Source organism: Rattus norvegicus, chromosome 14 (assembly GCF_036323735.1).
Source record: "Rattus norvegicus strain BN/NHsdMcwi chromosome 14, GRCr8, whole genome shotgun sequence".
Lineage (NCBI taxonomy): Eukaryota > Metazoa > Chordata > Mammalia > Rodentia > Muridae > Rattus > Rattus norvegicus.
The window spans coordinates 81,828,709-81,855,426 of NC_086032.1; the positions used below are offsets into that span (position 1 = coordinate 81,828,709).

The 26,718-nt window shown below is 45.0% G+C and overlaps 1 protein-coding gene across 1 annotated transcript in view; it reads right to left on the reverse strand.

Moving 5' to 3' along the window:
• The window catches only part of Slc5a1 (solute carrier family 5 member 1), a 64,590-nt gene extending 50,214 nt beyond the window's left edge, over positions 1–14,376 (reverse strand). The window contains exons 1-2 of the mRNA NM_013033.2: positions 14,073–14,376; positions 2,184–2,255 (exon numbers count right to left, since the gene is read on the reverse strand). Of these exons, the coding sequence (NP_037165.1) occupies positions 2,184–2,255; positions 14,073–14,207 (207 nt within the window). The 5' untranslated portion in view covers positions 14,208–14,376. The remainder of the gene's footprint in view (positions 1–2,183; positions 2,256–14,072) is intronic.
• Positions 14,377–26,718: the final 12,342 nt, after the last annotated feature.

Sequence of the window (26,718 nt, forward strand, 5' to 3'; positions counted from 1 at the left end):
CATGCCTGGGCATCAGATGTCCTGAAACTGAAGTCACAGTTGTGAGCCACCTTGTGAGTGCTGGGAACAGAACCCTAGTCCTCTATGAGAGGCGATGCTCTTAACTCAGGAGCCATTTCTCGTGTTTATAAAGTGCAGCCACCTGGAATGATTTTATAATATGAGTCTTATGAAGCCTTAGATGGAAACCATGGTTAGAGAAAGAAGAATCAAATGTCAGCCTCACCGAGGAAGTAATGACTTCCGCTCAGAAGAACAATGCTGTGCTCTCTGTTCAAGCAATCCAATCTTGTGTCGTGTATAAGGAAACAATACCCCTGGGAAACCTCACAAAGCCACTGACCCCTACCTGCTCGGGGTAGGGCTAATGCCTCTCATCAGCCAACGCTCAGCCCAAAGGCAGACTGTCCACAGACCTATTCTAACACACAAAGGAAGGCCTCCCCTAGCCTCCACCTTCAGAAACCGAGAGCTGCCAAGTGGTGGTGGTGCACGCCTTTAAGCCCAGCACGCCGGAGGCAGAGGCAAGTGGATCTCTGTGTTCAAGGACAGCCTGGTCTACATTGTGAGTTCCAGGACAGTCAAGGCTACCCAGAAAAACCCCTCCTCAGAAAAAGAAAAAGAAAAAAATAGTGTGGGGGTGGGGCAAAATGAGATCTAACCCCAAGTAAATCAGCCCTAGGGTTTTTATATAACGAGATATGATTTTATCATGGTTAAAAAAAAAAGAAATCAAAAATTCTAAACTAAACCCAACCATGACATCCTAAACAACAAAACACCACACAGGTCCAGGTAATTTAGACATAGCATAGCTTCCGTTTTTGTTCTTATAAACTAGAATTGGTGATACTTACCTCCTAGGGAGTGTAGGGAGAAGACAGGACCTCCTTTTAAAAAGTAGTTCTTCAAAAGAATTTTTAAAAGCTTCTGCCTAGCTATAGAAAAGTCAACCAGGCCCATAGAATCTTTGCTAACTACACATCTGACAAGAGAATTAATAGCCTGAATATATAAAGACAGGCATGAGAAACCCTCCTTTTGAGGGTTGAGGTTGTTGAAGAGACTCCCAAAACTTATAGACTATTCCTATTTCCCTCGGTTGCCCAGAGGTAGATGTGAATTCCTATTGCTAAAGACACTGTGCCCTTCAGGGCCCAGAGGCCCCTGAGCTGGAACCTAACTGAAACTCCTCCCTGAGGACTAGCTTTAATGGCGTCCGAAGACACCAGGCAATCTCCCATTGAAAGAAAACAATTCAAAAATTCAAATCGAACCATGCCATCCCTAACCAACAAAATACCTAGGAACCATAACAATGGCCAGCATGGCACGATAACCCTAAGGGTGCAGCCAGGGCACACATACCTTAGTGCTAACCAAGAGCCCTCGGGCTGGACTTAAGAACTGTTGACAGAGGGAAGGCACGTCTGGTATTGGAAACATGGCTACCTCTCAGGGGCTTAGTGAAGGCATGGCTACTGGAGGAGGACCTACAACTTCATGTCAGCATAATGCCTAGCTGTGATTCTAAATATTTGTCCTCAGACCAGAGATTTAGGTAAGTCCAGGCTTCACCACTCGTCGAGAAAATTCCTCTTTACGATAAACATTACTGCAAACCGCAACCAATCAAGATGCAGAGTTGTGGAACCCCAAGCTTCAAGGGATACATCCACAAAACAATTCCTGTACCTAAGACTTGGGGAACATTGGGGGGAGTGAGGAGGTGAAAGGGGCCTGTGGATCAGGAATTTGGCTTTACAGTTGTGACGGTCTAAACATGAGCTGAACTAAGGCAGCAATAATGGATCCGCCAGTGTGGATGTGGAAAGACCAAGAGGCCTCAACACTACACTAATAGCCATAAACAACCAAGGGGAGCTGAGGGCAGAGAGCTCCCCTGGGATAGAGCCAGCCAACTGGATAATCCGATATCAAAAAGCCCTGAAAACACACATTTGAGGAACATTATACAGACCCAGCAGGTTATATTTAGGAATGTATATGTATATACACACATACACGTATACGTATATGCCTATGACAACAATTAATGAAAAGAAGGACCAGAAATTTGAAAGAGACTAAGGAAGGAGTGTTTGGGGGTAGAAAAGGGGGCAGTGTGATGTAGTTATATCACAATCTCAAAAAATAAATAATAAAAAAGAAAGAAAACTTACCGGCCACCACACCATACTTCGGCCTGCCAGGAAGAAGCCTCCAACAGTCCCACGATTAGTGGAAAACATGGCCTGAGGGAAGGAAGGTCAAAATTTTAACCAGAAATATGGAAAGTCACTTTGCCAATTGAAGAACAGATTCCTCCTACAATAAGCTCTATCTTGTAACCATTCTAGTTTCAGAGGCACACGCGCACACCCCCTCCCCCAGCCTCAGTGTGCTAACACCCCCTCTCCCAGCCTCAGTGTGCTAACACCCCCTCTCCCAGCCTCAGTGTGCTTGCCCAAAGGAGCTCACTTATATTACACAGACAGGGAAACTGAGGCCCTGGAGCTAGCTCTGCTCTTAACCTACCATGTGGTTTGGGGCAAGTCACCACTCCTGGATCTGTCCACTTTGTTTTGTTTGCATGTTAAAAAGGGGAAACAAAATGTTTCTTGTGTCTTTCTTATATGCATACCAAGGTGTAATGAAATATACCTTTAAAAGGTACTAAAGGGTATGTAGCTTATATCTCAATAAAACTATTAAGAAAAAAAATAAAATGTCACAAGAATGAATGCACAGCATAAGCACTTAGTCCTACTGGAAAGAAGATACTCAAGTTCAACTCATATTTTTCCTCTCTGAGTAGACATGGGAACTTGCTAGAGTCATTAATTTGCAACACACTGTGACTAAGTTCAGAATGAATGAGGAAAGTCCTTCTGATGGCAAGAAGTAACTTCACAGAGAGACAGTGTTTCCCAATTCTTGAAGGAAAAGTGGGGTTTTCCGTTCTCCTGCGGGGAAGCAGGAGGAGGAGACTTTGGACTTCAGGGTTGGCAGCTTAGGGATTGAAGCAGTGCAGCACCCAGAGTGTGGAGAGGGAATGACAGCGACCCTGGCTCTTGAGCCTAGACGAGGTGAATGAATGTGGAGAGGGTAAAAAGTGTCTCAAATGTCAGGCCAAATGGAGCAGGCTTTATTCACAGACACAGGGAGCCACTGAAGGCTTGTCAGGAGACAAATGGCCTATAGTCCAGTACAGGATGAGCACAGCCTCTCTCAGCTCCTCTGGAATCCCACCTCTGATCATTCCCAACCCAGCCTCTGGCTCAGTGCCACTGGCCTGGCTTCGAGGTCTCTCTTCCTCTTCCCTCTCTCTCTGTCCTTGGTCCCTTGGTCCAGACTCTTGTTAATGACTGATGGTGACTTTTCTCTTCTCAGTGGTCCAAAGGAATTAACCTCTGATGTCATCTCAGCAGCAAACAAGTCTGCAACAGGTACACCCTTACGGGTGCTCACCCTGCACCAGTGGCTTGGACTCCTTCGAGAAGTAAGGCTTTTATGCACCCAACCCATCAACAAGGATTTATCGAGCCCCTCGGTATGTTGTGCAGTGCCAGGGAGAGCGCACAAGTCTTTCTGGACTCCTGGCAGTGTGTTCTTCCTCCCACAAGACATACTCTGAAGACTCGGCAGTCTTCCTGGGAATAGCAACATGGCAAACAGACTTAAGGTGCAGAGAAGGCAGCTGACACTGAAACAGGAATAAATGCTAAAAGATTCAGATTCTAGAAACTGACCGGGGAAAGATCACTCCTAAGATAATTCTAAAGTTAGAAACTGAGGACTGAAACACCTACCCGGCAATAACCGGAAATCAGCACTCAGAACTACAGTCATCTCCAGCCCAGCTTCCTACACACCGATGTAGAAACACAACCACAGCCAGGACAGCGCGTCTCCACTGCAGCCCGACGACAGGAGGCCCGAGAAATGAAAGGCAGCACAACCAACCCAAAAGCCGAGGACTTCAAAATGGCCTAAAGGAGTACACTAGAGGTCCTTACAGGAAAAGAAGAACAAACCCATTAAAGAAACCTAAGAAACACAGTGGAGTGAAGAAAACAGTTCAAGGCTTGCAAATGAAAATAGAATCAATAAAAAAAAATATCCAAGCAGAGGGAAAACTGGAAATGAGACGTTTAGGAACTCCGAGACAAGTCCCACCAACAGAATGCAAAAGATAGAGGAGAAAATTTCAGACACTGAAGACAGGATAAAAGAAATGGATACCTTGGTCAAAGAAAATGTGAAATCTAAAACAATACCAAAGCGTCATGGGGGCAGGGAGGATGCAGGCAGAAGACATCCCAAAAATCTGGGACACTATGAAAAGACCAAACTACGAATACTAGGAATAGAGGAAGGAGAAAGAAAACCCAGGTTATTTTTTAACAAAGTTATAGAAGAAAATTTCCCTAACCTAAAAGAGGGTGCCTATCAAGGTACAAGAAGAGTAGAGAAGACTAAATACACTGGTCTAGAAAAAAAATTCCCCTTGGCACTAAATAATTAAAACACTAAACATACAGCACAAGGGAAGAATACTAAAAGCTTAAAAGACCATAACACATAGAGGCAGACCCATTAGAATAATGTCTGACTTCTCAATGGAAACTCTAAAAGCCAGACAGTCTGGGCAGGTGTTAAAGAAGCTCTAAGAGACCACGGAGGCCAACCTGGACTATTATACACAGCAAAATATTAAATCACAACAAACGGATAAAGAAAGAGGTTTCGTGATAAAAACCAGACTTAAGCAGTATCTATCTGCAAATCCAGCTCTACTGAAGGAGCTAGAAAGAAAACTTCAACCTGAAGAGGCTGACCACACCCAAGAAGACAAACAAAAATAACCCACCCCACAACAAAATAACGGAAATCAACAAACACTGCTTGATGATAGCTCCCAGCAACATGGTCTCAATTCCCCAATAGACACAGACTAACATTTGCTGTGTCAAAGAAATACACCTTAACATCAAGAATAGACATCACCGGGGTTGGGGATTTAGCTCAGTGGTAGAGTGCTTGCCTAGCAAGCGCAAGGCCCTGGGTTCGGTCCCCAGCTCCGAAAAAAAGAAAAGAAAAAAAAAAAAAAAAAGAATAGACATCGCCTCGGGGTAAAAGGATGGAAAAGAGGACACTTCAAGGAAATGGAGCTAAGAAGCAAGTGTGTATAGCCATTTTAACATCGGACAAGGGGTTGGGGATTTAGCTCAGTGGTAGACCGCTTGCCTAGCAAACGCAAGGCCCTGGGTTCGGTCCCCAGCTCTGAAAAAAAGAGAAAAAAGAAAAAACAAACAAAAAAAAAACATCGGACAAGCTAGACTTCAAAGCAAAACTAATCAGAAGAGAAGAGAAGGCCATTACATACTCATCAAAGTATCGTCCACCCAGAGGATGTTGCAGTTCTTAAGATCTACGTACTAAAGAACGAGGGCACCCAAGTTTATAAAAGAAATACTAGTATAGCGTAAATCACTTACTAGCCCTCACACGGTGATAGTAGGTGATTTCAATACACGGCTCTCACCACTACACAGACAATCCAGGCACAAACTAAACAGAGATGCTGGAGCTAACTGGCATCGGCAACCAGATGGACCTAACACTTCACCCAAACACAAGAGACCATGCGTTCTTCTCAGCAGCTCAAGGAACTTTCTCCCAAGTCGACCTCATGCTTAGACACGAAGGAAGACACAACAGATGCAAGAAAATTGAAATAACTCCCTGAATCCTATCTGAACACCACAAATCTTGTTGTGCTGGATATCAACCACCACAAGAAGGTTACAAGCGGGGTTGGGGATTTAGCTCAGTGGTAGAGCGCTTGCCTAGGAAGCGCAAGGCCCTGGGTTCGGTCCCCAGCTCCGAAAAAAAAAGAACAAAAAAAAAAAAAAAAAAAAAGAAGGTTACAAGCTCGTGGGACAGACAATTCACTTCTGAATGAATAATAATGAGTGAAGGAAGAAACTAACGATGTCCTAGAAATGAATGAGAGTGAACTCACAGGACACCCAAGCCTGTGGAACAGCATGAGGATGACTCTAAGAGGCGAGCTTACAGCTAAGTGCCAACATCAAGAGAGAAGAGAGTTCCTATCAGACTTAGCACCCGAAAGCTCTAGAACAAAAAGAGGAAATAACACCCAGAAGGAATAGATATAACCAAAGATATAACCAAACTCAGGGCTGAAACCAATAAAATGGGAAGAAAAAATCAACACAAAGAATCAACGGAACGAGGGGTTGGTTCTTTAATAAAATCAGTTAGATTGACCAACCTTTATTCAAAATAATCAAAAGCGGAGAGAGAATATCTAAATTAACAAAACCAGAGGCAGAATGGGCTATGTAACAACAGACACTGACAGAGTCCAGAGAATCCTACGGGCATACTTTAAAAACCTGTACCCCATCACATTGGAATATCTAAAAGAAATGAACTCTTTATATATATACACCAACTAACAAAGTTAAATCAAGTTCAGATTTAGAAAATTTAAACAGACCTATAACCCCTAGTAAATGGAAGCGGTCATTAAATGTCTCCCAATTCAAATAAATAAATAAGTGAACAAACAAACTCAAGGACAGATGGCTTTAGTGCAGAATTTTACCAGACTTTCAAAGAGTCGATGACAGCACTCCTCAAATTATTCCATGAAATAGAAGCAGGAAAACTTTGCCCAACTGATTTTACGAGATCACAGTCACCCTGACACCCAAAGCACACAAAGACCCAACAAAAACAGAGAATTACAGACCAATTTCTCTTATGAACATAGATAGAGAAATTCTCAATGAAATACTTTGTCAACTGAATCCAAAAACACATCAAAAAGATCATTTACCGTGATCAGGTAGGCTTCAGCCCACCGACGGTATGACATATGTAAATCTACAAACGTGATCCACCATCTAAAGAAACTGAAAGACAAAAACCATGTGATCATGTAGAGAGACTCACTGGTACACTGTGTGAAAGCATTCACATGACAATTAAAAAAAATAACCTTTGGGTTGGGGATTTGGCTCAGTGGTAGAGCGCTTGCCTAGCAAACGCAAGGCCCTGGGTTCGGTCCCCAGCTCCGAAAAAAGAAAGAAGAAAAAGGAAAAAAAAAATTAAAAAAAAAAAAACCTTTGGCCAGTGGACGGAGGCAGGAAATAGGAGGTTGGAGTTCTAGGAGCAAGGGGGGCAGGAATTCTGGGAAGTAGTCATCAAGGGGAAGATTCTTCTGGACAGAAAGGGAGATGGGTTGCATAAACCTGAGACGAGGTAACTAGCCAGTAGAGGAAGCTAGAATAGAATAAACTAGATGTTGAAATATGAGCTAGTCAGGAAGCAGAGTAAAATTATTGGCCTAAGTATTTGCTAATGAATAATTAGTGTCAGGGTCATTACTTCTGGGAACAAAGAGCTCAGGAGGAAAAGTCCAGAGTTACATGATCACCTCTTGAAGTGCAGGAAAGACCTTTGACAAAATCCAATGCCTCTCCGCGATAAAAATCCTAAAGAGATTAGGGATACAGAGGATTTACCTCACCATAACAAAGGCAGTTTACAACCAGCCCATAGCCAACACCAACTAAAATGGAGAGAAACTCAAAGCAATTCCACTAAGGTCAGGAACAAGACAAGGATGTTCACTCTCTCCATATCTATTCAATATAGTGCTTGAAGTCTTAGCAGTGAGTCAACGAAAAAATGATCAAGGGATACAAACAGGAAAGGACCAGACTGGAAGGGAAGAAGTCAAAGTATCTCTGGTTGCAGATGATCTAATAGTATATACAAGTGACCCTACAACTTCCGCCAGGAGCTCCTACAGCTGAAACACTCTTTCAGCGAAATAACAGAATGCAGAAGCCTTACAGAATCAGTAGCCTTCCTGTATACAAATGACAAAGGACCGAGAAACAAGTCAAAGAAATAACACCTTTCACGATAGCCTCAAATAATATAAAATATCTTGGGGTAGATATTCAAGCAAGCGGAAGACTTGTATGATAAAAATTTAATGACACTGACAAAGGAAATTAAAGAAGGATCAGAAAATAGAAAGAACTCCCGCACTTGTGAACCAATAGAAACAAAAGAGTCGAAATGGCCACCCTATGAAAAGCAATCTACAGATTCAACACCATCCCCGTAAAATTCCAACACAGTTCCTCACAGACTTTCAGCTCCATATGGAAACACGAAATACTCAAGATCACTAAACCAATCCTGAATGATAGAAGAACTGCTGGAGGTTCCACTTTTCAAGGCATGTACTACAGAGCAATAGTGGTTAAAATAAAAATCATGGTATTGACACAAAGACAGACACACTGATCGATGGAATCAAATCAAAGACCATCAACAGGACCACACTCTATGGACACTTGATTTTTTTTTCTCTTAGAGAAGCCAGAAATACACACTGGAGAAAAAAGCAGACTCTTCAACAAATGGTGCTGTTCAAGGGGGATGGCTGCTTGTAGAAGGATGCAAATAGACCTATATTCATCGCCCTGCACAAAACTCAACTCTAAATGGATAAAAGACCTCGACATAAAGCCAGATACACTGAATCGGATAGAGGAGAAAGTGGGGAATAGTCTTGAATTCCTTGGCCCAAGAAAAGACTTTCTAAATGTATCACGGATAGCACAGGCACTAAGAGCTCCCACTGATAAATGGGACCTCATAAAACTAAAGAGCTTCGGTATAGCAAAGGCATCATCATTCAGACAAAGCAGCAGCCTACAGAATGGGGAAATATTTTTTACTAAGTGCACCTCTGATACAGGGCTACCATCCAAAATATATAAAAACTCAAGGGCTGGAGAGATGGTTCAGTAGTTAAGAGCACTGCTGCTCTTCCAGAGGATCCAGGTTCAATTCCCAGCAACCACATGGCAGCTCAAGGCTGTCTGTAACTCCAGTTCCAGGGGATCTGGTACCCTCACATGTATGGTGCATACATGCAGGCAAAACACCAATGCACATAAAAAATATTTTGATTTAAATTTTTTTTAAATGGAATCAGGTAGGAAAAAGCTACTTTAACAGGGGTACAGGCCAAGTCAGAGCATGCTCAGAGAAAGAAACGCAAATGACTGAGAAGCGGTAACACGCTTAGTCATCGAGGAAATGCTAATCAAAACTGATTTGAGATTTCATCTTGCACTAATCTGAATGTCCAAGATCAATAAGCCACAGGTCATGTTGGTGAGCATATGGAATACACAGAACACTCCTCCATCACTGGCGGGAATGCAAATTTGTACAGTCATCATAGAAGTCAGTGTAGTGTTGGTTCATGACAAAGATAGGAATCAGCCTACTTCAAAATCAGCTATCCCACTCTGGGGCATATGCACAAAGGGTGCTCCAATCCTATGACCGAGACACTTGCTCAACTACGTTCAATGCCAGAAACTGGAAACAACTCAGATGTCAATCAAAAGATAAATGGATAAAGGAAACTTGGTACATCGTTCCAACGGAATATTACTTAGCCATTATAAAAAACGAAATCACAAGTTTGCAGGAAGATAGATAAAGCTAGAAAAATTAATCCTGAGTGGGGTAACTGAGACCCAGAAATACAAATATACTATATATTGTTTCTATGTGGATATTAGTTGTTAAGTCCTTGACAAGCATGCTACAATTTAACTACAGAAGTCAGGAAAAGAGGAAGGGACTGGGGGAAAGGGAGGCGTCTCCCTAGAGACAGGGAATAGAATGAATAATGGTGGATGGAGGTTTGGAGTGAGGACTGGACTGGGAGGGTCTAACAGGAAGCTGGAGGGAAGAAGGGGACAAGGGAGGGACTACTAAAACTACGGGTTATTTGAGGTATCACATACAGTAGAAACTTCCTAAAAATACATACATATATGAAAGTTGTCTAGATAAAATCACCAAATAACAGGTCAATTGTTAGGCTGTCTTAAAGTCTCCTGTACTGGCAAAATTAAGTTATTATTTTTTCCATTTAGCCTCAGGCAGATTCTTAGGACCAGGGCAGAAAACAGTTACATCCTGTATTAAAATCTCACAAGAATAGTCTCCATCCCAGTTGCCACTATTGTTCCTCTCTGAAACCTCTTGAGATGGACTCCTCCACCCTCTGCACAGCTCTCAACACTATCGTGTCATAACGTAGTCCAGAGGGATCTATGTCACCCATCTGATTCACAAAATATCACACCGGCCCACCATATTGATGGCGTTATGCTGAATGGACCAAATGATCGGAAAGTGGTAGCACTTCAGACTTGTTGGTGAGGCATATGCACCTCAGAGGGTGGAGAATATCCAACCAAATTCAAGAGGCCACTACCTCGGTGAAACTCCGGGAGTCCAGTGGGGTGGGGCATATAGGTTAAAGATTATGCTATTGCACCTGGCCCCACCCACTCCTGAGACCCAGCACAATGCTTAGTGGGCCTGTTTGGATTCTGAAGACAGCACATTCCTCACTTGGGTGTGTTACTCATATACACAAGTCACTCTGGCTCTGAAACTGCCACCTTTGAATAGGGCCTGGAACAAGGAAAAGTTCCTCCAGCTGACCCTACCGTATTTAAGTATCAGCGGCAGACGGTGACGGTGACGCTGTTATCTTTGGAACACCCGTATGGGTGACTCACAGAGAGTATCCTTGGGATTTTAAGTTATATAATCTGCAGACAATTATTCTCCTCGTGAGAGACAGCTCTTGACTTGCTATTGGACCTTCATGGAATCTGAAATGTTTGACAGTGGTCACCAAATCGCCATGCGGCCTGAGCCACCCACCCATCGTGAGTGGGCACTAATTGACCCATTCAGCCGTACAGTATAGTGTGCATAAGAACAGAGGGAGGCAGAACTCTGAGAGAAAAGGAAGGAAGGAAACAAACCAGGGTGTTGGCCCTCAGCGCGGAAGATTCATGTGGACCAACCATGTTCAATGCAACCTACGCAGGTCACAATCAGATGATATGTAGGGAACTGAGAAACTAAGGATGTGGGGTTCAAGGTGGTACCAGGAAGATTTTTTTTCTCTGCCCAGAGATGGAAACTGGACCCGGGGGAGACTTTCTCCTGGAATAGTCAAGGTAAAGTTGTTGTTAACTTGCAAAAATTCTTTTGCCAAATAATTTAATAAGAGATGTACAAGTATAGGATGAAGAGAGTTGAGGCCAGTGAACACTAGGCCTACATTCATGCAAATCTACGAGGAAAGAAGAAATAGAGGACACGTGAACAGCACTGTCCCTTGAGTGGTGGGGAAGGAGCAGTGGAGACGGTTTTCCAGGAAGGCAGTGTCTTGAAGCGGAGAAAGGAAGACTAGTGCTGGCTTTGCATCGTACGAGTTTTAATCGTCCCTGCTCTGATATCGATTCATCTAGACTTCTGGTTGCAATTCTTCCCCTCGTTAATAAAATGGAAAGGTTGTGCTTCCCCCAGAGGCCATTCCAACTCAAGCATTCAGCGTTGCTGTTAACTCAAAGGCCACTCCAACTCTTGTGGCAATGATCTTACTGGCTTGAATAGCAAGGGTCTGAATGACAAGCGATCATCTGATTAGGCCAAAATAAAACGGGTTTGGTGCCTGGGGAGATGGCTTAGAGGTTGAAAGCACTGGCTGGCCCTCCAGTTGACCCACGTTCAATTCCCAGCATCCATAAGGCAGCTCGCAACTGTGTAACTCCATTTTACACAATCTGAGCCTCTTCTAGACCCGTAGGACACTGTACACATGTGGTACAGACGTGCAGGGAACACACCTGTATATACAATGTAATAGACTAATAGTAGTAATAAATGTTTGAAAAGAGACGAAAGCAGGTCTAATAGTAGGTGCTTTGGAATTTGTGGATTCTCTACCACATAATTTTATTTTGCCTTATCCTATAATGTTTATAACCCCCTCCAAGGGTCAAAGTTATTCTTGGCTTATGAGCCATATAAAAATGGGCTATCGCCCACGATTCGCCATCGGGCCATATTTTTAACAACTCTAGTTTGGGTTGGTAGCATCTGTTGGTAGCAAAAATAATGTCAGTGATCTGACTTAAGCAGCTATAACCCTACCCCCTGGAAGAAGAAATGTGAAATAGTGAAGGAAAAGAAAAATAAATATCAAACAAGCAATGGGCCAAAGCCAAAAGGTAATCAATGAAGAAGCAAGGTTGAAAGCAGACAGAACCAAACTGAGTGTTGTTGGAATGGATGCGGCTGGAGGTGAGGGAGCATTCACTGTGGGTGGTTTTCTAAGGGAGCACGGTGGGCTTGGGTTGGTCTCTGAAGCCCAGAAATCATTCAGAAGCCATTGTATCCATCCCTAAATATAGCCACCTCGACAATTCAGTAGGAGAAAGAGGGGTGGTAAATGAGAAAGGTTCGGAAGCACGGGGAAATGGGAGAAGGTTAAACAGACAAATACTAGCAGGCTCATTAAGTAGCATTGTAGCAGGACAAGTGACATCGAATAGCAGATATTTCAAAGTGCAAACGCCATAAAAAAAAAATGTAAACACTTGCAGGATGACCGAGAAGGCTCAAAGGAGCCGGGATAAGAGCACGGGATAATCAGTGCATTCTGGGAAAGGGGCCGTCTGGTATTGCTAGCAAACGGTGGGTTTACATCTTGGTTCCAACATCTATCGACGTGAATTGGAGGGGAAGGCAGCAAGCAAGCGCTATGCTTGAGGTGTCGAGGCAAGGATCAGGACACCTAAGTTCCTGGATCAGACCCAAGGATTGCAAAATCCCTGGCAATTCACAGCCACCTGTGCCTTCCAGTTCCCCTTCTGTATAACTGAAATTGCCATTCCTGACTTCCCAGGCCTGTGGCTTTTTTGTGTGAAGGTGTATTGTCCAGCTTACGGTTGCTGCCCGTTTTACTTGAAAACACAAAGATTATCCAGGGCACGGACCCCACGCCCTGGAAGGTGAGTGGCAGAAGCATAAGGAGACAGTCCTTTCTAGACTCATAAAGACCTTTCAGACTCAACTCTCGATATGTGGGAGAGGGGATCGGAAGCATAGTTACAAACATTCAAGCCTGTTTCAGACTTGGATGAGCACGGGCTGTGGGAAGTTCATTCTGCATCATTTAGTTCAACCACAGGAGAGCAAGCCATAGAGGTGCCTATGCTAGACGCTTGCTACTGTTAAAGGAAGCCAGGTAAAGTGGTGAAGAGAGCCCCAAAGACCCCAAGAGTGACACTTGGGGAGCCTTTCTGTTACATATGATTTATATAATTCTTTTTTTAAAGTAAAAAAACTCATGCTTCCTTTTACCCCTGATGCAGCTGTCAGTGAAAGGGTTAATGCCCACCATCCTTTCCTGACTCTAGCTTCTTCTATATTCCCACCTTTAGAGGTAGCTGAAATGCTTTCACACTTTGTCCAGCTGTTAGGTGTGCCAGCATCATAAATGAACTTTCCAAGTTCCAGGCTTTGAAGAACAAGTTTCTCTGGTTTGGTGTGTCCCCAGAGTCCCGAGAGGAGATACATGTACTTCCCTCTTCCCGGGACCAGGTCACTGTCTGCTCACTCCCTCCTTCCTCATCTCTAACCCCAGATACCCTCTACAATCCCACCGTGCAAGGCCTCTGGATTAGCCTTCCCCAGAAGGGGGCATTGGTCAGCCATAGGCTGACTCAAGCACCTGCAGTCTGCGGAGGTGATGACTTCCCGGCTCTAAACTGTTTCTTTCTCATTGGAAAGTGGAAAATTAAGAGGTCAGATGTTTCTGCTCCAAGGTGACCCTTTCCTGTTGCTCACATTCTGTCCTAGTCTCTGATCCTCTGCCTTCCCCCTCAGCTCAGGATCTTCCCTGGCCTTCTTGAAAGGCTCCCTTGGGCATCCTCTACCTACCTAAACACAGGCCTCCTGTGCCCTGCACTCCTCCCCAACATTCCCAGGACATCCCCACTCCCTTTTATAGACCTGTAAACCCACCCTGCCTCTGTGTGGCTCAGGAAAATCATGGCATCAGTGTGTGCCTGCTCATGCCACACAGTGGCCCTGGCCTCTCCAGCCCGTGCCCCAGGACCCGCACATACCCACAGCCCGACAGCCATCACCACCACGAAGTAGATGACGATGACTGATATGTCAGCCGCATTGCGAATGCGCTCATAGGACTGGATGGGTGCATCGGTGGCAGTAACAGCGGGGCTCAAGGTGCTACTGTCCATGGCGGTGGCGACGAGTCCCTCCGGCTCACCGGCTCACCGGGGCCACTCACTCCTTATACTGCTTTTGAGTTAATGATCAGCCCCGAGGGAGGGGAACCGCGACGGAGGGGCTGCGCGGCAGGAACGCTGGGCCCCTGGGCTGCTGCGCTGCACCGCACCGTCGGGAAGCAGCTCCTAGGTGTGCAGTGCTCTAAGTCAGCAAAGCTGCAAGAGAGACTGCGGGCGCCCGGGCCGGCAGGTAAAGTCTGTTCGGTGAGCAGGGAGGGGCCGGCTAAGGGGTGGTGACCGCCTGGCACAAAAGTCCTCTGTGCTCCCGCAGTGGGCACCTCGCACAGTTGCCACGCCTGGCTTGCCACGGAGTCCCACGTGAAGCAGAAAAGGAGTAGCTACACAGAGGGACGGAGGCACCTGGAGCCAAGGGTCTATAGGCTGAGGCTTATCTGTGGCAGGTGCTTTTGAAGCAGACCTGGCATCTCTGTGGACTGATTTCTCTGTGGAAAAACGAGTGCAGGACTTTGCAGAGAACTCAGCCAAGTTCTTGGTCTCCTGGAGAAATTCTCAGGAGGATGAGATTGCTGGATGGGGCTGGGGAAAACGCAATACAAATCCCTTAGCCACCGTTACTGACTTCCCCAGAGCATGCAATCCCTAGGAACTGCGCGATTCCCACCACTGTAAGGAGAGCCACAACCAGCCTAGGAGAAGGGGGTCCTACCACAGCCATCTCTTTGTCCTGTGTCTTCACCTAACTGATTCCACCCACCACGCACGGATGGAAATAGTTTTGTACTGAACTTGTACAGACTATTTCCCTCGTGTTTCCCTAAGCCATGCAGTACAGTGAGTAACGTTTCATAGCTTGCTCACGGTGGTGTCACAGGTAATCTAGAGATGCTTTAAAGCACACGAGAAGACGTGTGGGTTGTATTGTGGATATATAGTTATGTCACTGTATGTAAAAGCCCTGAAGTTCAATATTAACAGGATCCTGGAACCGAGCCCCCTCCGATGGCAAGGGGCAACTTGTAACGTGCTTTGAAACCCACTTAAAGAGTGAGCGATGTCTAGCTGCAGGGGTACATCCTGTGACCCCAGTGCTTAGGAGACAGAGACAAGGGGATCCTGATTGGAGGCTGGGCTATATAGACAGTAAGACCCCGAATCAAGAGAGTGACTTAACGCGCACAGATGAGGAGAGGCCAGAGAATCTCTCTGTCAAGGAGCTCATCAAACCCCAGACATTCACACCAGGTGTGTGAACCAGAAGCCCAGGCTCAGAACAAAAATGACTAACAGAGAGAAACACGACTTGGCCACAGTCTCGCAGTGAGCCAACAGTGCTGGACCTGCAGCCTGGACCCCTGCAGAGCATCCTTCAAGGGGTTGAAGACACCAAGTCCCAGACTAACTTTAGAGAAGTAGCACAGAACGCCTGCAACACCCCTAGCTTACCTTCCTTCCCTGTGCTTTTCTCAGAACACTGCCTCAGCCTCAAAGGCACAGGGGAGGGGCTGCAGGGGGGCGGGGTGAATGCAAGAATTCACAGCTGGAAGTCCGGCGCCTGGGTTCAAAAAGAGCTGGTTCCTGGGCCACAGGGCCTCAGGCCAGTCACTCCTCTGTCTCATCCCATTGCCTCTTCAGTCAAATTGGCAGTTGTTTGCTAGCTGTTCTCTTTTCTAAAGACCCTAGTATCAATTCTGACCCAAGCTGGACTCCTAAGTGTCTACCTCAGTCTCTTCTCTATTCACTGGAGACAAATCCCAGACACTTGCCTCTCAAAAGCTCCCCAACCTCACTTTTAGCCTTAATTTTACCCCCTCTGCTGTACCTCCCAGGAACAAGATTTTGTACAGCTGGACAGTTATTTCTAAAACCAGGAAAGGGAATCACAACCATTGTTGTGAAGGATCAGGGTCCTCCCTGGATGCCACCACCCACACACCACACCCACACCCACATCCACACCCTCCCCTCTATCCTCCCACCTCCTCCCTCTAACCCCTCAACTTCCATGAGCCCAGCAGTGCCTAGTAATCAGGCATAACAGGATAGAATTCTGGCTTCTCCTCTAACAAGAGAAGTAGCCTCTGAACACGAACACACTACCTAGCTTGGCAGGGGCGTGCTTTCCTCACTTGCAAGTGAGCAAGATAGCATCTAAGGAAGATGATTCCGTGCCTCAAAAGCATTTTGGTGTGCTCAAGAACAGGGTTAACTTTACCTTCAGTGTGGTCATCTTATCTGGACTCAAAGATGAGGGTTCTCAGGTACGCTCTTGCCCACGCAGAGTCAGAGACAGGCAGGACCTGGGCACAAGTGGTACCGCTTCTGTTTTCACGACCATCTTTGTTTTCCCATCTCATGGGTACTGGGACTCAAAAGATCAAATAAATTGCCCCCAAGCTCCTTCAGACAGAAAATGGCCAAACTGAGATTCAATCAATATACCTGTGTGTATTTTAACCATTACTGGAGATAGAGGGAGCAGGAGGGGACACATTAAGGAGCACTAATGCCCTAGTCCTGATTCTCAGGCCCCCTCTAGGTCAGCAGCTCTCTATTCCTCTCCAATATTATTCCCACTGGGCAGTTGATCCCAGTTCTCTATAGGTGAAATATATTTTTATAGGAATGTTTGGGATATGGAAGTGGTGAGCCATAATTATGAGAAATACGAGTATAAATTAGAATACTTCTTGGTTTGCTGCAAACTCAGAGCTTGGAGTGTGAGAAAGATAAAGTAAAAGAGTTAATTGTCACGCGACCCTGAAGAGATCAGCTCTCTGAAAGCCATACACCAATGTGACTGGTACGAGACAGGTCTCTCCTCCCTCTTTGAGATGAAACAGAGAAGCAAATGCTCAGAAACCTGCAAGCCCCGGCTCAGGAAATCACAGCTGTCTCCTGGGAGCCTTGCCAGTTCAATACCCATAAATCAGCTGGCCGTGAGGCTGGGAGCTGGAAGCGCAGAGGGAAAGTTCAAGTAAAGAGGAGATTTGGCAGGAGGAGCAGGAGGGGAAGGGATAACCATCACTAAAGGATGTTTGGGGAAAACATATAGAACCTTTTTTATAAGCTTTCTAAAAAATATATTTTTAAAGGAATGTTTAATTGGAAATCCTCTACACTGGGGTACAATGCTCCTTCCTCCCTGAATCAATGGGTCATCAAACAAAAGGCACGGTGACAAGTACGGGATATCCCCTGTCAAGTTATTGGGTTTTTTTTTTTTTGGTTCTTTTTTTCGGAGCTGGGGACTGAACCCAGGGCCTTGCGCTTCCTAGGTAAGTGCTCTAACCACTGAGCTAAATCCCCAGCCCCTAAGTTATTGTTTAGAGGGTCTCAAAGACCCCCAGAAACAATGCAGGCTATTGTCACTGCTCTTGGTTACCCGAGACACCACACACTTTGATCACAGGACATGGAGAAATGGATCTGGAACTGACCCGATAGCATCCTCCCTGACGGATAGATTTCAGAGTGCCAGGAGGTGCTATCCAGGCTGCTGGGGGAGAGAAGCCGTTGAGCATCTTACCCAGAGGTGAATCCTGTGAGCTACGGTAATGACCAGCCTGGGGAGATAGGCCCACTGGTGCGATGATGGCGTGAATAATACTGGGGTAACTGAAACACCGTAACTGGAACCAAAGTCTTCTCTGCAGGAGGCAGCTCGTACTGGTAGAGTAAACCGGGCCAGGAACTCATCCTGCTAAAGGGATGTAGTGTCACACCGCCCTCTAAACAGTGTTTTCACACCATAGACTAGCGCATCTCTCACTTCCCACAAAAGCCTCTTTAGTCTGCAGATGACACCTAATACAGACACTTAAAACTTGTCCAAGTAGAGAGAAAAGTAGCTGTCGTGTTCAGTCTCAATGGGACAACTTTATCACACACACATACACACACACACACACACACACACACACAGACACACACACACACATGGGCACACACACACACACACACACACACACCAAGGCTGAGGGATATCGTGAAAGAGGGGTCATAAAGATTGTAAGAGCAAAAGGTAAGAAAAATTGAAGTTTTTATTAAAACATTGAAAACGATGTGAAGTAGCTCTCTCTGAATATGATGGGGCAGCTGAGGTTGCTTGCAAAAAACCAAGCCAATCAACACTCCAGGGTGGAAAATGAAGGGGCTCTCAAGACCCCACCCTTACCCGGGGAACCAGGCTTCCAATGGTCACTAAGAGAAAGAGTACAGCTATTGCCTTTCTGACCCTCTCCCATGATATTCCCATGCACTCTTTCCATCCGTCCGTCCATCCGTCTGCCTGTTTCTCTCCCCCCCTCTCTGAATGTGTGTGTGTATGTGTGTGAGTGCAAGTGTGTGTGAGTGTGTTTGTGTGTGAGTGTGTGTGAGTGTGTTTGTGTGTGAGTATGAGTGTGTTTGAGTGTGAGTGTGTGTGAGTGTGTTTGTGTGTGCATTGTGAAAACTGCCTCATTTAGGCTGAGCACTCCAGAGTCACTCCGTCTACACTGAAAGGAAGAGGCAGTTTTTTTCATCAGTGTGACCCAAGGTAGGTCTGCCCATGCTCCAGTGAGTGGCGTCGTACATCCGTATGCACGCAGCCATCTCTAATTAGCCTGGGTGAGTTATTTTGAAAGGAAAAGGAGAAAAAGAAAAGGAGATATGAAGTTGGGAGCAGGTGAAGGTTCTACAAGGAGTTCAGGATGGAAACAGGCAGTAGATATTATCGAAATACATATTCATATAAGAATTATTTTAAAAATTTAAAAAGAGAAAGTAGCTTCAGGCTACTGACGTGGCTCAGTGGGAAAAAGCATTTGCCTCAAAATCCTTACAACCTGCATTCTAGGTCCAGAACTCACATAAAAGTGGGAAGTGAATTGAGCCCATAAATCTGCCTGGGAACTCAATGACTCAATGCTGTGCCTTGGCTCATGTACTCACACATATATCATTCATGCACACACACAAAAATAATAATTAATAATAGTTAAAATTAATAATTAATTATTAAGGCTTTTTTATGCTTCAGAGGATCAAACCCAGGGCCTGGTACATGGTAGGAGAGCGCCCCATCACTGACCTACACCTTTAATCCAAGAGTTACTATTTAATGGACACCAAGCTGTAGAACTCAGTGGTGGGCAAAACTCTGTGAACTCTCAGGTTCGCACTATGAATATAATTAATCTTCTGAACTGTACATTTAAATGACCAAGATGGTATGTTTTATCTCTTATGTCTAATGCCACATTAAGATCATAAAGTTTAGTGACATCTAAATATATTAATATAATTAAGGGGGAAATCTCCAGGCAACTGGAAAGTCTGTTAGGCTAAGTGTGGGGTTGGAGAGTTATTTGCGTATTCAACAAATGCCAGATGAACACCGTTCTAAGCAGCTGGGGTACGCAGAGAACAAGTTAACAGCCGCACTCTCAGAGAAGCTAACAACCATGCGGTGCTCAGTGGGAGCTCAGGGCATCCCCTGGGAGTGATAGAACGGCTTAGAGGCAGGGGCTACACAGCACTTAGGTGTGGGTGTGCCAGCTGCCTCCGAATTGTTCACTTTATGAGGGTGAGTTCACGGTGTGTGCATTTTCCTTCATCGGAATAAATTGGGAAATAATGCACAAGGCATATTACCTGAAGGTACAAAACAAACAAACAAACAAAAACAAAACAATAAAACCTCCCACCTAGATCACTTTTCTCCCACTCCTTTGCACTTTCTCCCATTTCGCTCACTGTTCAATGCCCCACTTGAGCTGAATGAAGCAGAATTCGTTTCACCACCAAAAGAACACTCTGCCCCATATGGTATCTAACTCAGGAATCGTACATGGAAACCCTCGTTCGATCACTCATTCATTCATTATGTCTACTTCGTGTCAGAGAAACTTGAATATCATGTTGACTCTGCTTCCGGTCCACCAAGGAGAGTTTGTGTGTGGCACCTGCATGCTGGTCGCTGCACAGGGCCCTTCCTGTTCCCCGGCCACTCTCGCCAACGTCTCGTCCCAGTTTAAGTTTCTCCCAAGGGGTTTTCTGACGTGCCTCCACACCTAGCCTAAAAGCTATCCAAGAAATCCTTATTTCCGTCCTTCCTACATGTGTATGGAGTTCTAACATATTTACAGAACTATATATTTAATACCTGTAATCTCCTTTAACCAATAAGCTTCATGAAAACAGTGCCAATGTCTCCTGGCCCTCACTGCACCCAGGCCTGGGGCTGGCACACAGTAATCCTCGGTAAATGTTACCTAAGTGACCAAATGATACAAATGACAGAAACAGTCATGATGGGAAAGATGCTCTGGCTGTAAAGTGTCTGGCCCAGTCCCTGTACAGAAGGTAGTGACGAGAAGGAAAGGGACAGCAACCAAGGATCAGGGGAGTTCCTAAAGGACCATGGTTGGAGGGACCTCGTGGAAAGCACAGACTGCCTGTGTGGGAACTGGAAGTTCCCGTGGTCTGCATGGCTGGACATAACAGCAGGAGATGGGAGGGAGACATGGGCAGGCAACAGATCACAGAGATCCATGCGCAGTTAGTGAAGCATGCTGGGATCCGTTCCATAAACCGAAGGGAACCAACAAAGCCAGATTCCTAGCCTTAGCCCTTAGTCCCCTCAGAGGTGGGCTTCGAACACCCACTAGCTCCCTAAATTGTGCACACACTGTATTAAGTACCACCGCTGAGGCTGGAGCAATAGCCAAGAGCACTGGCCGCTCTTCCGGAGAATTCAAGTTCGATCCCCAGCAACATTAACAGCAGCAGCAACTACTTAGAAAAATAAGAGAGAAGCATCACCTTTTCCGACCACAACTCCCCGTAAAACAATCCCACCCCACTTTGTCCGGCGGCTTTCACGGTACTCACAACAGACGTGAGTCTCTCGTTTCTTTGATTCCTGCCTGCCCCTGTCCCAAGGGCAGCCCCCCCAGAGCAGCCTCACTTCTCCTGCTCTCTGCCCTGTCTCCCGTGTGTAACACACGAGGCCTTGGCAACCCTTAAAATTCAACAAATATGTATGAACTACATGAATCTTATTGCAGTTTTCCCATCACTGGAAAAAATAGCATAATATTTGACCTCCTAATAATTTTTTAGACAGAGGCTTCGGTCGCATCCAGTGGGTTTGCGCTATGCTACTTCACTGTCCTGTGTCTGCAGAACTCCTTTCTTCCCACAGCTCAAGCCCCAGGGTCTATTCAGGGCAAAGCTCCCCAGCCTTGCATGTCCTTGTCTTCATCCTTCGAGCAAGCGTACAATCCTCTCTACCACATGGACCCAGAATCCCCTGTGGCTCAAGTTCCTGGATTTTCGTTGACCTCATTTTTACGTTTCTGGTCAGCGTTCCAATTCTCCCGTGTCTGATACTGAATGTGGTTTCGTTCAACTTGGGATACTTCCTTCTTGGCCAGTGTTATTATTTGGGGAAATTCTCTTCTTCCTGACTAGCAACACCCCAAAGTTCTAGTGCACAGTCCTTTTATTGACTCCTGCCAATCGTGACCATGAACTAGCGCAGAATTACTCATCTCTGTAAATATTGTGAAACTCCCTTCAGCTCAGTGCAGCTGCCATAGTTACAGTAACATTAAAGTGATACACGGCCCCACCCTCCCTGCCTCATCTGCCTCTGTTGCCCCTGGCACCACGATTCTCCTTTCTGATTGGATGAATTTGAGTATTCCAGATGTCGTTTGTGTTTGGTTTGTTTTACTTAATACAAAGTCCCCCAGGCTTAGCCACATCATAATACTTGTCAAGACATTCTTTCTTTTTAGGGATGAATGACATAATTTATATTTATATATATATATATTTCATTTATCCCTTTCTTTATCAACACTTATCTTTTGATTGGTTGTGATTGACTCGGCTATAAACATGACTATGGAAATATTCTAGATCAGACCCTGTGACTGTGGTAAAAGACAGGCTTAGTGCGAGTAGGGCACTGACTTCAATCCTTGACACCAATAGAGAAAAAAGGAGAAGTCAGAGAATGAATAGATGTGTGAGTGAACATGTAAACGATAGGTAAGTAGACAGGCAGACAGACGGACAGACAGATGGACAGAGAATAGGTGGTAGGGGTAGAGAGATGTGGTAATGGAGAATAGATGATGGATGGCGGGTCAATAAAAATGAATAGGAGGAAAGATGAAATCAGGTGACCCGAGAGTGGGAAAGGATGCTCCCTGTCTTCACTATTTCCACATGCAGGGCACTTGAGACACCAGATACTGGGAGGAGAGAGTTATCTTATTGTAGCAATGAAATACAGGGAGTTCCGGAATACTCGCAGAGATGAGTAAGTCTGAGTTAGCTCACAGTCCCATTAGGCATGAATTCAAGATGTTAATGACTAAGGAGAGAGAGCAGGGGTTTCCCAAAACAGTAACCCTGGTAAAGGAGGAAATGGTTCATGCTGAGTGAAACCACATTTAGCGTCGAATACAGAAGAACCAGAATAGCAACCAAAGCGCAGAAGTGGGATTAATTAAAATGTGAGAGCTTGAGTCACAGAGGAAGCTGGCCATAAATGGGTCCAAACTGAAGTGTGTAGAGACAGATTTTGAGCCTACCAAGCATGTATAAGTCCCTGGGTTTGATACCTGGCACTGAGAAAGAGAGATAGACAGGCAGGCAGACACACAAACACACACACAGAGAGACAGACAGGCAGACAGACAGACAGAGACAGGCAGAAACAGGCAGAAACAGGAACACAGAGAGAGATAATCCCAGCCACTGGATTTGTCCATCCACAGTCCTCTCATTCAGGTCAACTGTAGGGCCCACGTCAATAGTACAAGGAATAAAAGTTAAGAATTCCATTCATATAAAATGAAACACAAATGGCACAGCAGGCAAACCAGCTAAAACTGCCAAACTCTCTAACGAGATGAATACAAATCACTGAGACGCTATCCTATGTGTTCGTGGGAAATCCTTCGTAACCTGATAGCACACTGGGAGGAGCACACACTCAGCCTCTGTGGCCAGAGCAGAAGTTGGTGGTGACCATTAGTGAAGAGCATCTGTGGACAGCAAGAGACAACGGGCAGCACTTACCTAGAGAGTTTGTCTTTTCAGTGACTACTGGGGCCTGGGGAGGCGGCTCGCTGGTTAAGAGCACACGCTGCTGTATCAGAGAGCTGAACTTCAGTTCCTAACACCCAGCACATCAGGAAGCAACGTGCTGACTCTAACTCCGGCTCCGAGGTAATCTGACAGCTTCTGGTCTCTTTGAGCCACTGCATACACACAGAAAGTATATACAGACATTAAAAAAGCAATAAAATAAATGGCTATAAATGCACAGAGATCTCTGCAAACCCGTTAGGTTGCAGCCTGGGGACGTGGAAAGGTCTGCAGAGCTGCTTCACCAAAACAACACCAACCATGGCCAGTGAGCTGTGTAAGAGACTCAGCTTCCCCATCACCAGAGAGCTGCAAACTTAGAACAGGATCCTGCTGCTCACCTGTGAGGATGGCTGGCAGGCGACCAAACCACTGGAAATATGAGATGCTAGTGAGGCTGTGGATAAATGATGTTCGCTACCTGCTAGTAGAAATGCAAACTGGGGGCCTAGAGAGATGGCTCAGTGGTTAAGAGCACTTATTGCTCCTGCAGAGGATCAGGGTTCGGTTCCCAGCGCCCACATAGTGGCTCACAAGGATCCATGACTCCAATTCCAGGGCATCTGACAGCTCTTCCGGGCTCTGGGTGCACCAGATATGCAAGTGGTGAACAGACGTGCATGTTTGCAAAACACCCATAGGCAAACACAAAGGTAAATAGATCTCTTTAGAAATGTTTTTAAATAGATTTTTAAACTGTTTCTTAAATAGTTAAACACAGTCTTACCATAAAAACCAGCCATCAGTCTCTTGGTATTTACCCAAACAAGTTGAAGAACATGTCCAAAAATTAGAGCACTTCTTGCTTTAACAGGAGGACCTGGGTTCAATTCCCAGCCCACGCAGTAGTTTGCAATTGCCGTTAACTCTAGTCTTAGTCTCCAGCCTTTGCAGGCTCCTGAACACATCGCACAGGTACACATAACATAAATTAAAAATAAGTAAATAGGTTGTGTTTTCCTGCACAAGACTGGGATGTGGCTCAGAGGTACTGTTCTTGCCAAGGGCCATGAGCCCCTGAGCCTGATCCTCAGGACTGACAGAAGAAAAAAAAAAAGAAAGAAAGAAAAGATAAAGTTGCCCATGTATATTTGCAGCAGCTTTATTCATAGCTTACAGATTCAAAGCTACCAAGTTGTTTTCCATAGGTGAATAAGTAAGCAAACTACAGTACATTCATATGACAGAGTATTATTTGAATATTAGAGAAAACAGAGGAATCATAAATGTATATAGCAGGCCATCAAGATGCCTCTGTGGGTAAGAGGGGCTTGCTGCTAAGCCTAACGACCTGAGTTTGATCCTCAGGGCCCACATGGTTGAAGTAGAGAGAACCAGCTCCTGAAAGTTGTCTTCTGACCTCCATATGCATACCATAGCACATGTGTGCGTACACACACACACACACACACACACACACACACACACACTAAGTGAAAATGTTGCTTTAGCAAGGCTCGATGGCATATGCCTTTAATCCAGCCCTCTGGAGACAGAGGCATGTGGATCTCTGTGATCTTGAAGCCAGCCTTGTCTACATAGCAAGCTCCGAATTAGTCAGGCTACACAGAAAGACCTTGTCTCACGTTTTAATTAATGAGTTAATTAATGAGTTAATTAATTGTATTGAATAATAACACTAAGTGGAGAAGCCGATCTGGAAAGGGTACGTGTGTGCAGCTGCAGTTGTGACACCAGTGGTCGGGACAAAGCTCTGAAGGCAACAGGGGCGTCTGTACTTGGAGGTTTCCAGCAGGGAGGAAGGAACATGGATGTGTAGGAGAGTGAAATTAGACAGTATGACACTATGATAATAGAGATACATTATCAAACACTTGGCAAAGCCCTGAGAAGGTACTTCATAGATAGTGAACCCTAATATAAACTGTGGACTTTGGTTAATAAGGAGGTTATCATCCATGACGAGTGTTCTGATCTAGTGTGTGATGTTGGGTGTGTTTGGGTCAGAGTTTTACAGGAGCGCTCCGTACTTTCTACTCTATTTTACTATGAGCTTAAAATTACTCTTAATGAAATAATCATGTATACACACCATTTGGTGCAACAATTTATCTCTAAAAATTATTCTATAAATATATATTTATAAATATAATATAAATACATATAGGATGCTATAAGGGAAAATTACCTATATTTAAATGTATTTACTATGGAACTATGCTGAACTGAAAATTATATGATGTGGCATAAGTGCCTATTCGTAAAGCATGCATACATACAGAGACATAGGGAGACACATACATGTGCGTATACAGCACATCCACTCATTGATTAGCTAATTATTTTTTTAAAAAAGAAAACTCTTGTGTGACAGGTACAGCAACCAACAGCCTGAGAATTAGCCTCATATTTAAGTTAAAAAAACACAAAAATCAACACAAATGGAACTATATATGAGCAAATATTTAAAAGCCCTTATAACTACATGCCCATATACACATGGGCACAGCAGCATAAAACACAAGGTCTAAGTCTGAGGTGAGGACCCACTACTCCCAAACTGGCCTCATCTAGTGAATGGTGAATCCCATAATGAGCCAAAATGAGGAAGGCTAAGATCTCTGACTTGGAGTAATTCTACCTTTGGAGAAGGGTCTGCTGCCCAGCCGTCCAGCTTCAAGTGACTTTGGGTGGATATGTGGAACAAGGGATTTCTCAGAAATGTTGATAAAGGAAAGGAGATGGGTTAAGATGGTGCTCAGAAAGAATAGATAAAACAATTTAATATGGGCTGTGGATCCAACTACAAATGAGGGTCTCCTTGCTCATGGAAGACTTCACAAGGCCTGTTTCTCTGAGCTCAAGCCAGCAGATGTCCCAACTCCCAGGCTAAACCCTTTGTCTTGATTCATCCTGAGTCACATTCTGTCGCCTTCCGCTTCTTGAGAAAGTAAGAGGCCAGAGAGTTTCCTGGGGTGCAAAGTATACTCCAAGGTCACTGTTCATGTGAGAGAAATGTGGCCACCATGGGGCAAAGGCCTCTTTAAACAACAATGGTTGTTAGCACTGTGCTTGCCACCACAGAGCGCTGATTCGGGAAGACTGCTGCACCTTCTTGACTACAGAAGGTTGCTGTCAGTGACCTTGTGGGCCAGGTCCTTCAATGCCTAAAGAAAGCACGTGGCAGGTTTCAGATTCACGTGGATTTTAACAATGACAGGCTCCCTGTGCTGACAAGAACTAAGAGCATTTAACCTGTCCATTTGTTCTCCACTCAGAAAACTGAGGTCCAAAGAGTAAGACTGGCTTGTCTAAGATCATTCCTTGGCCTCTGAGCAAGTAATCCCAGGATCTCCCACCATCAAAAACATTGCTTCAAGCAACTCTTAGAATTTCT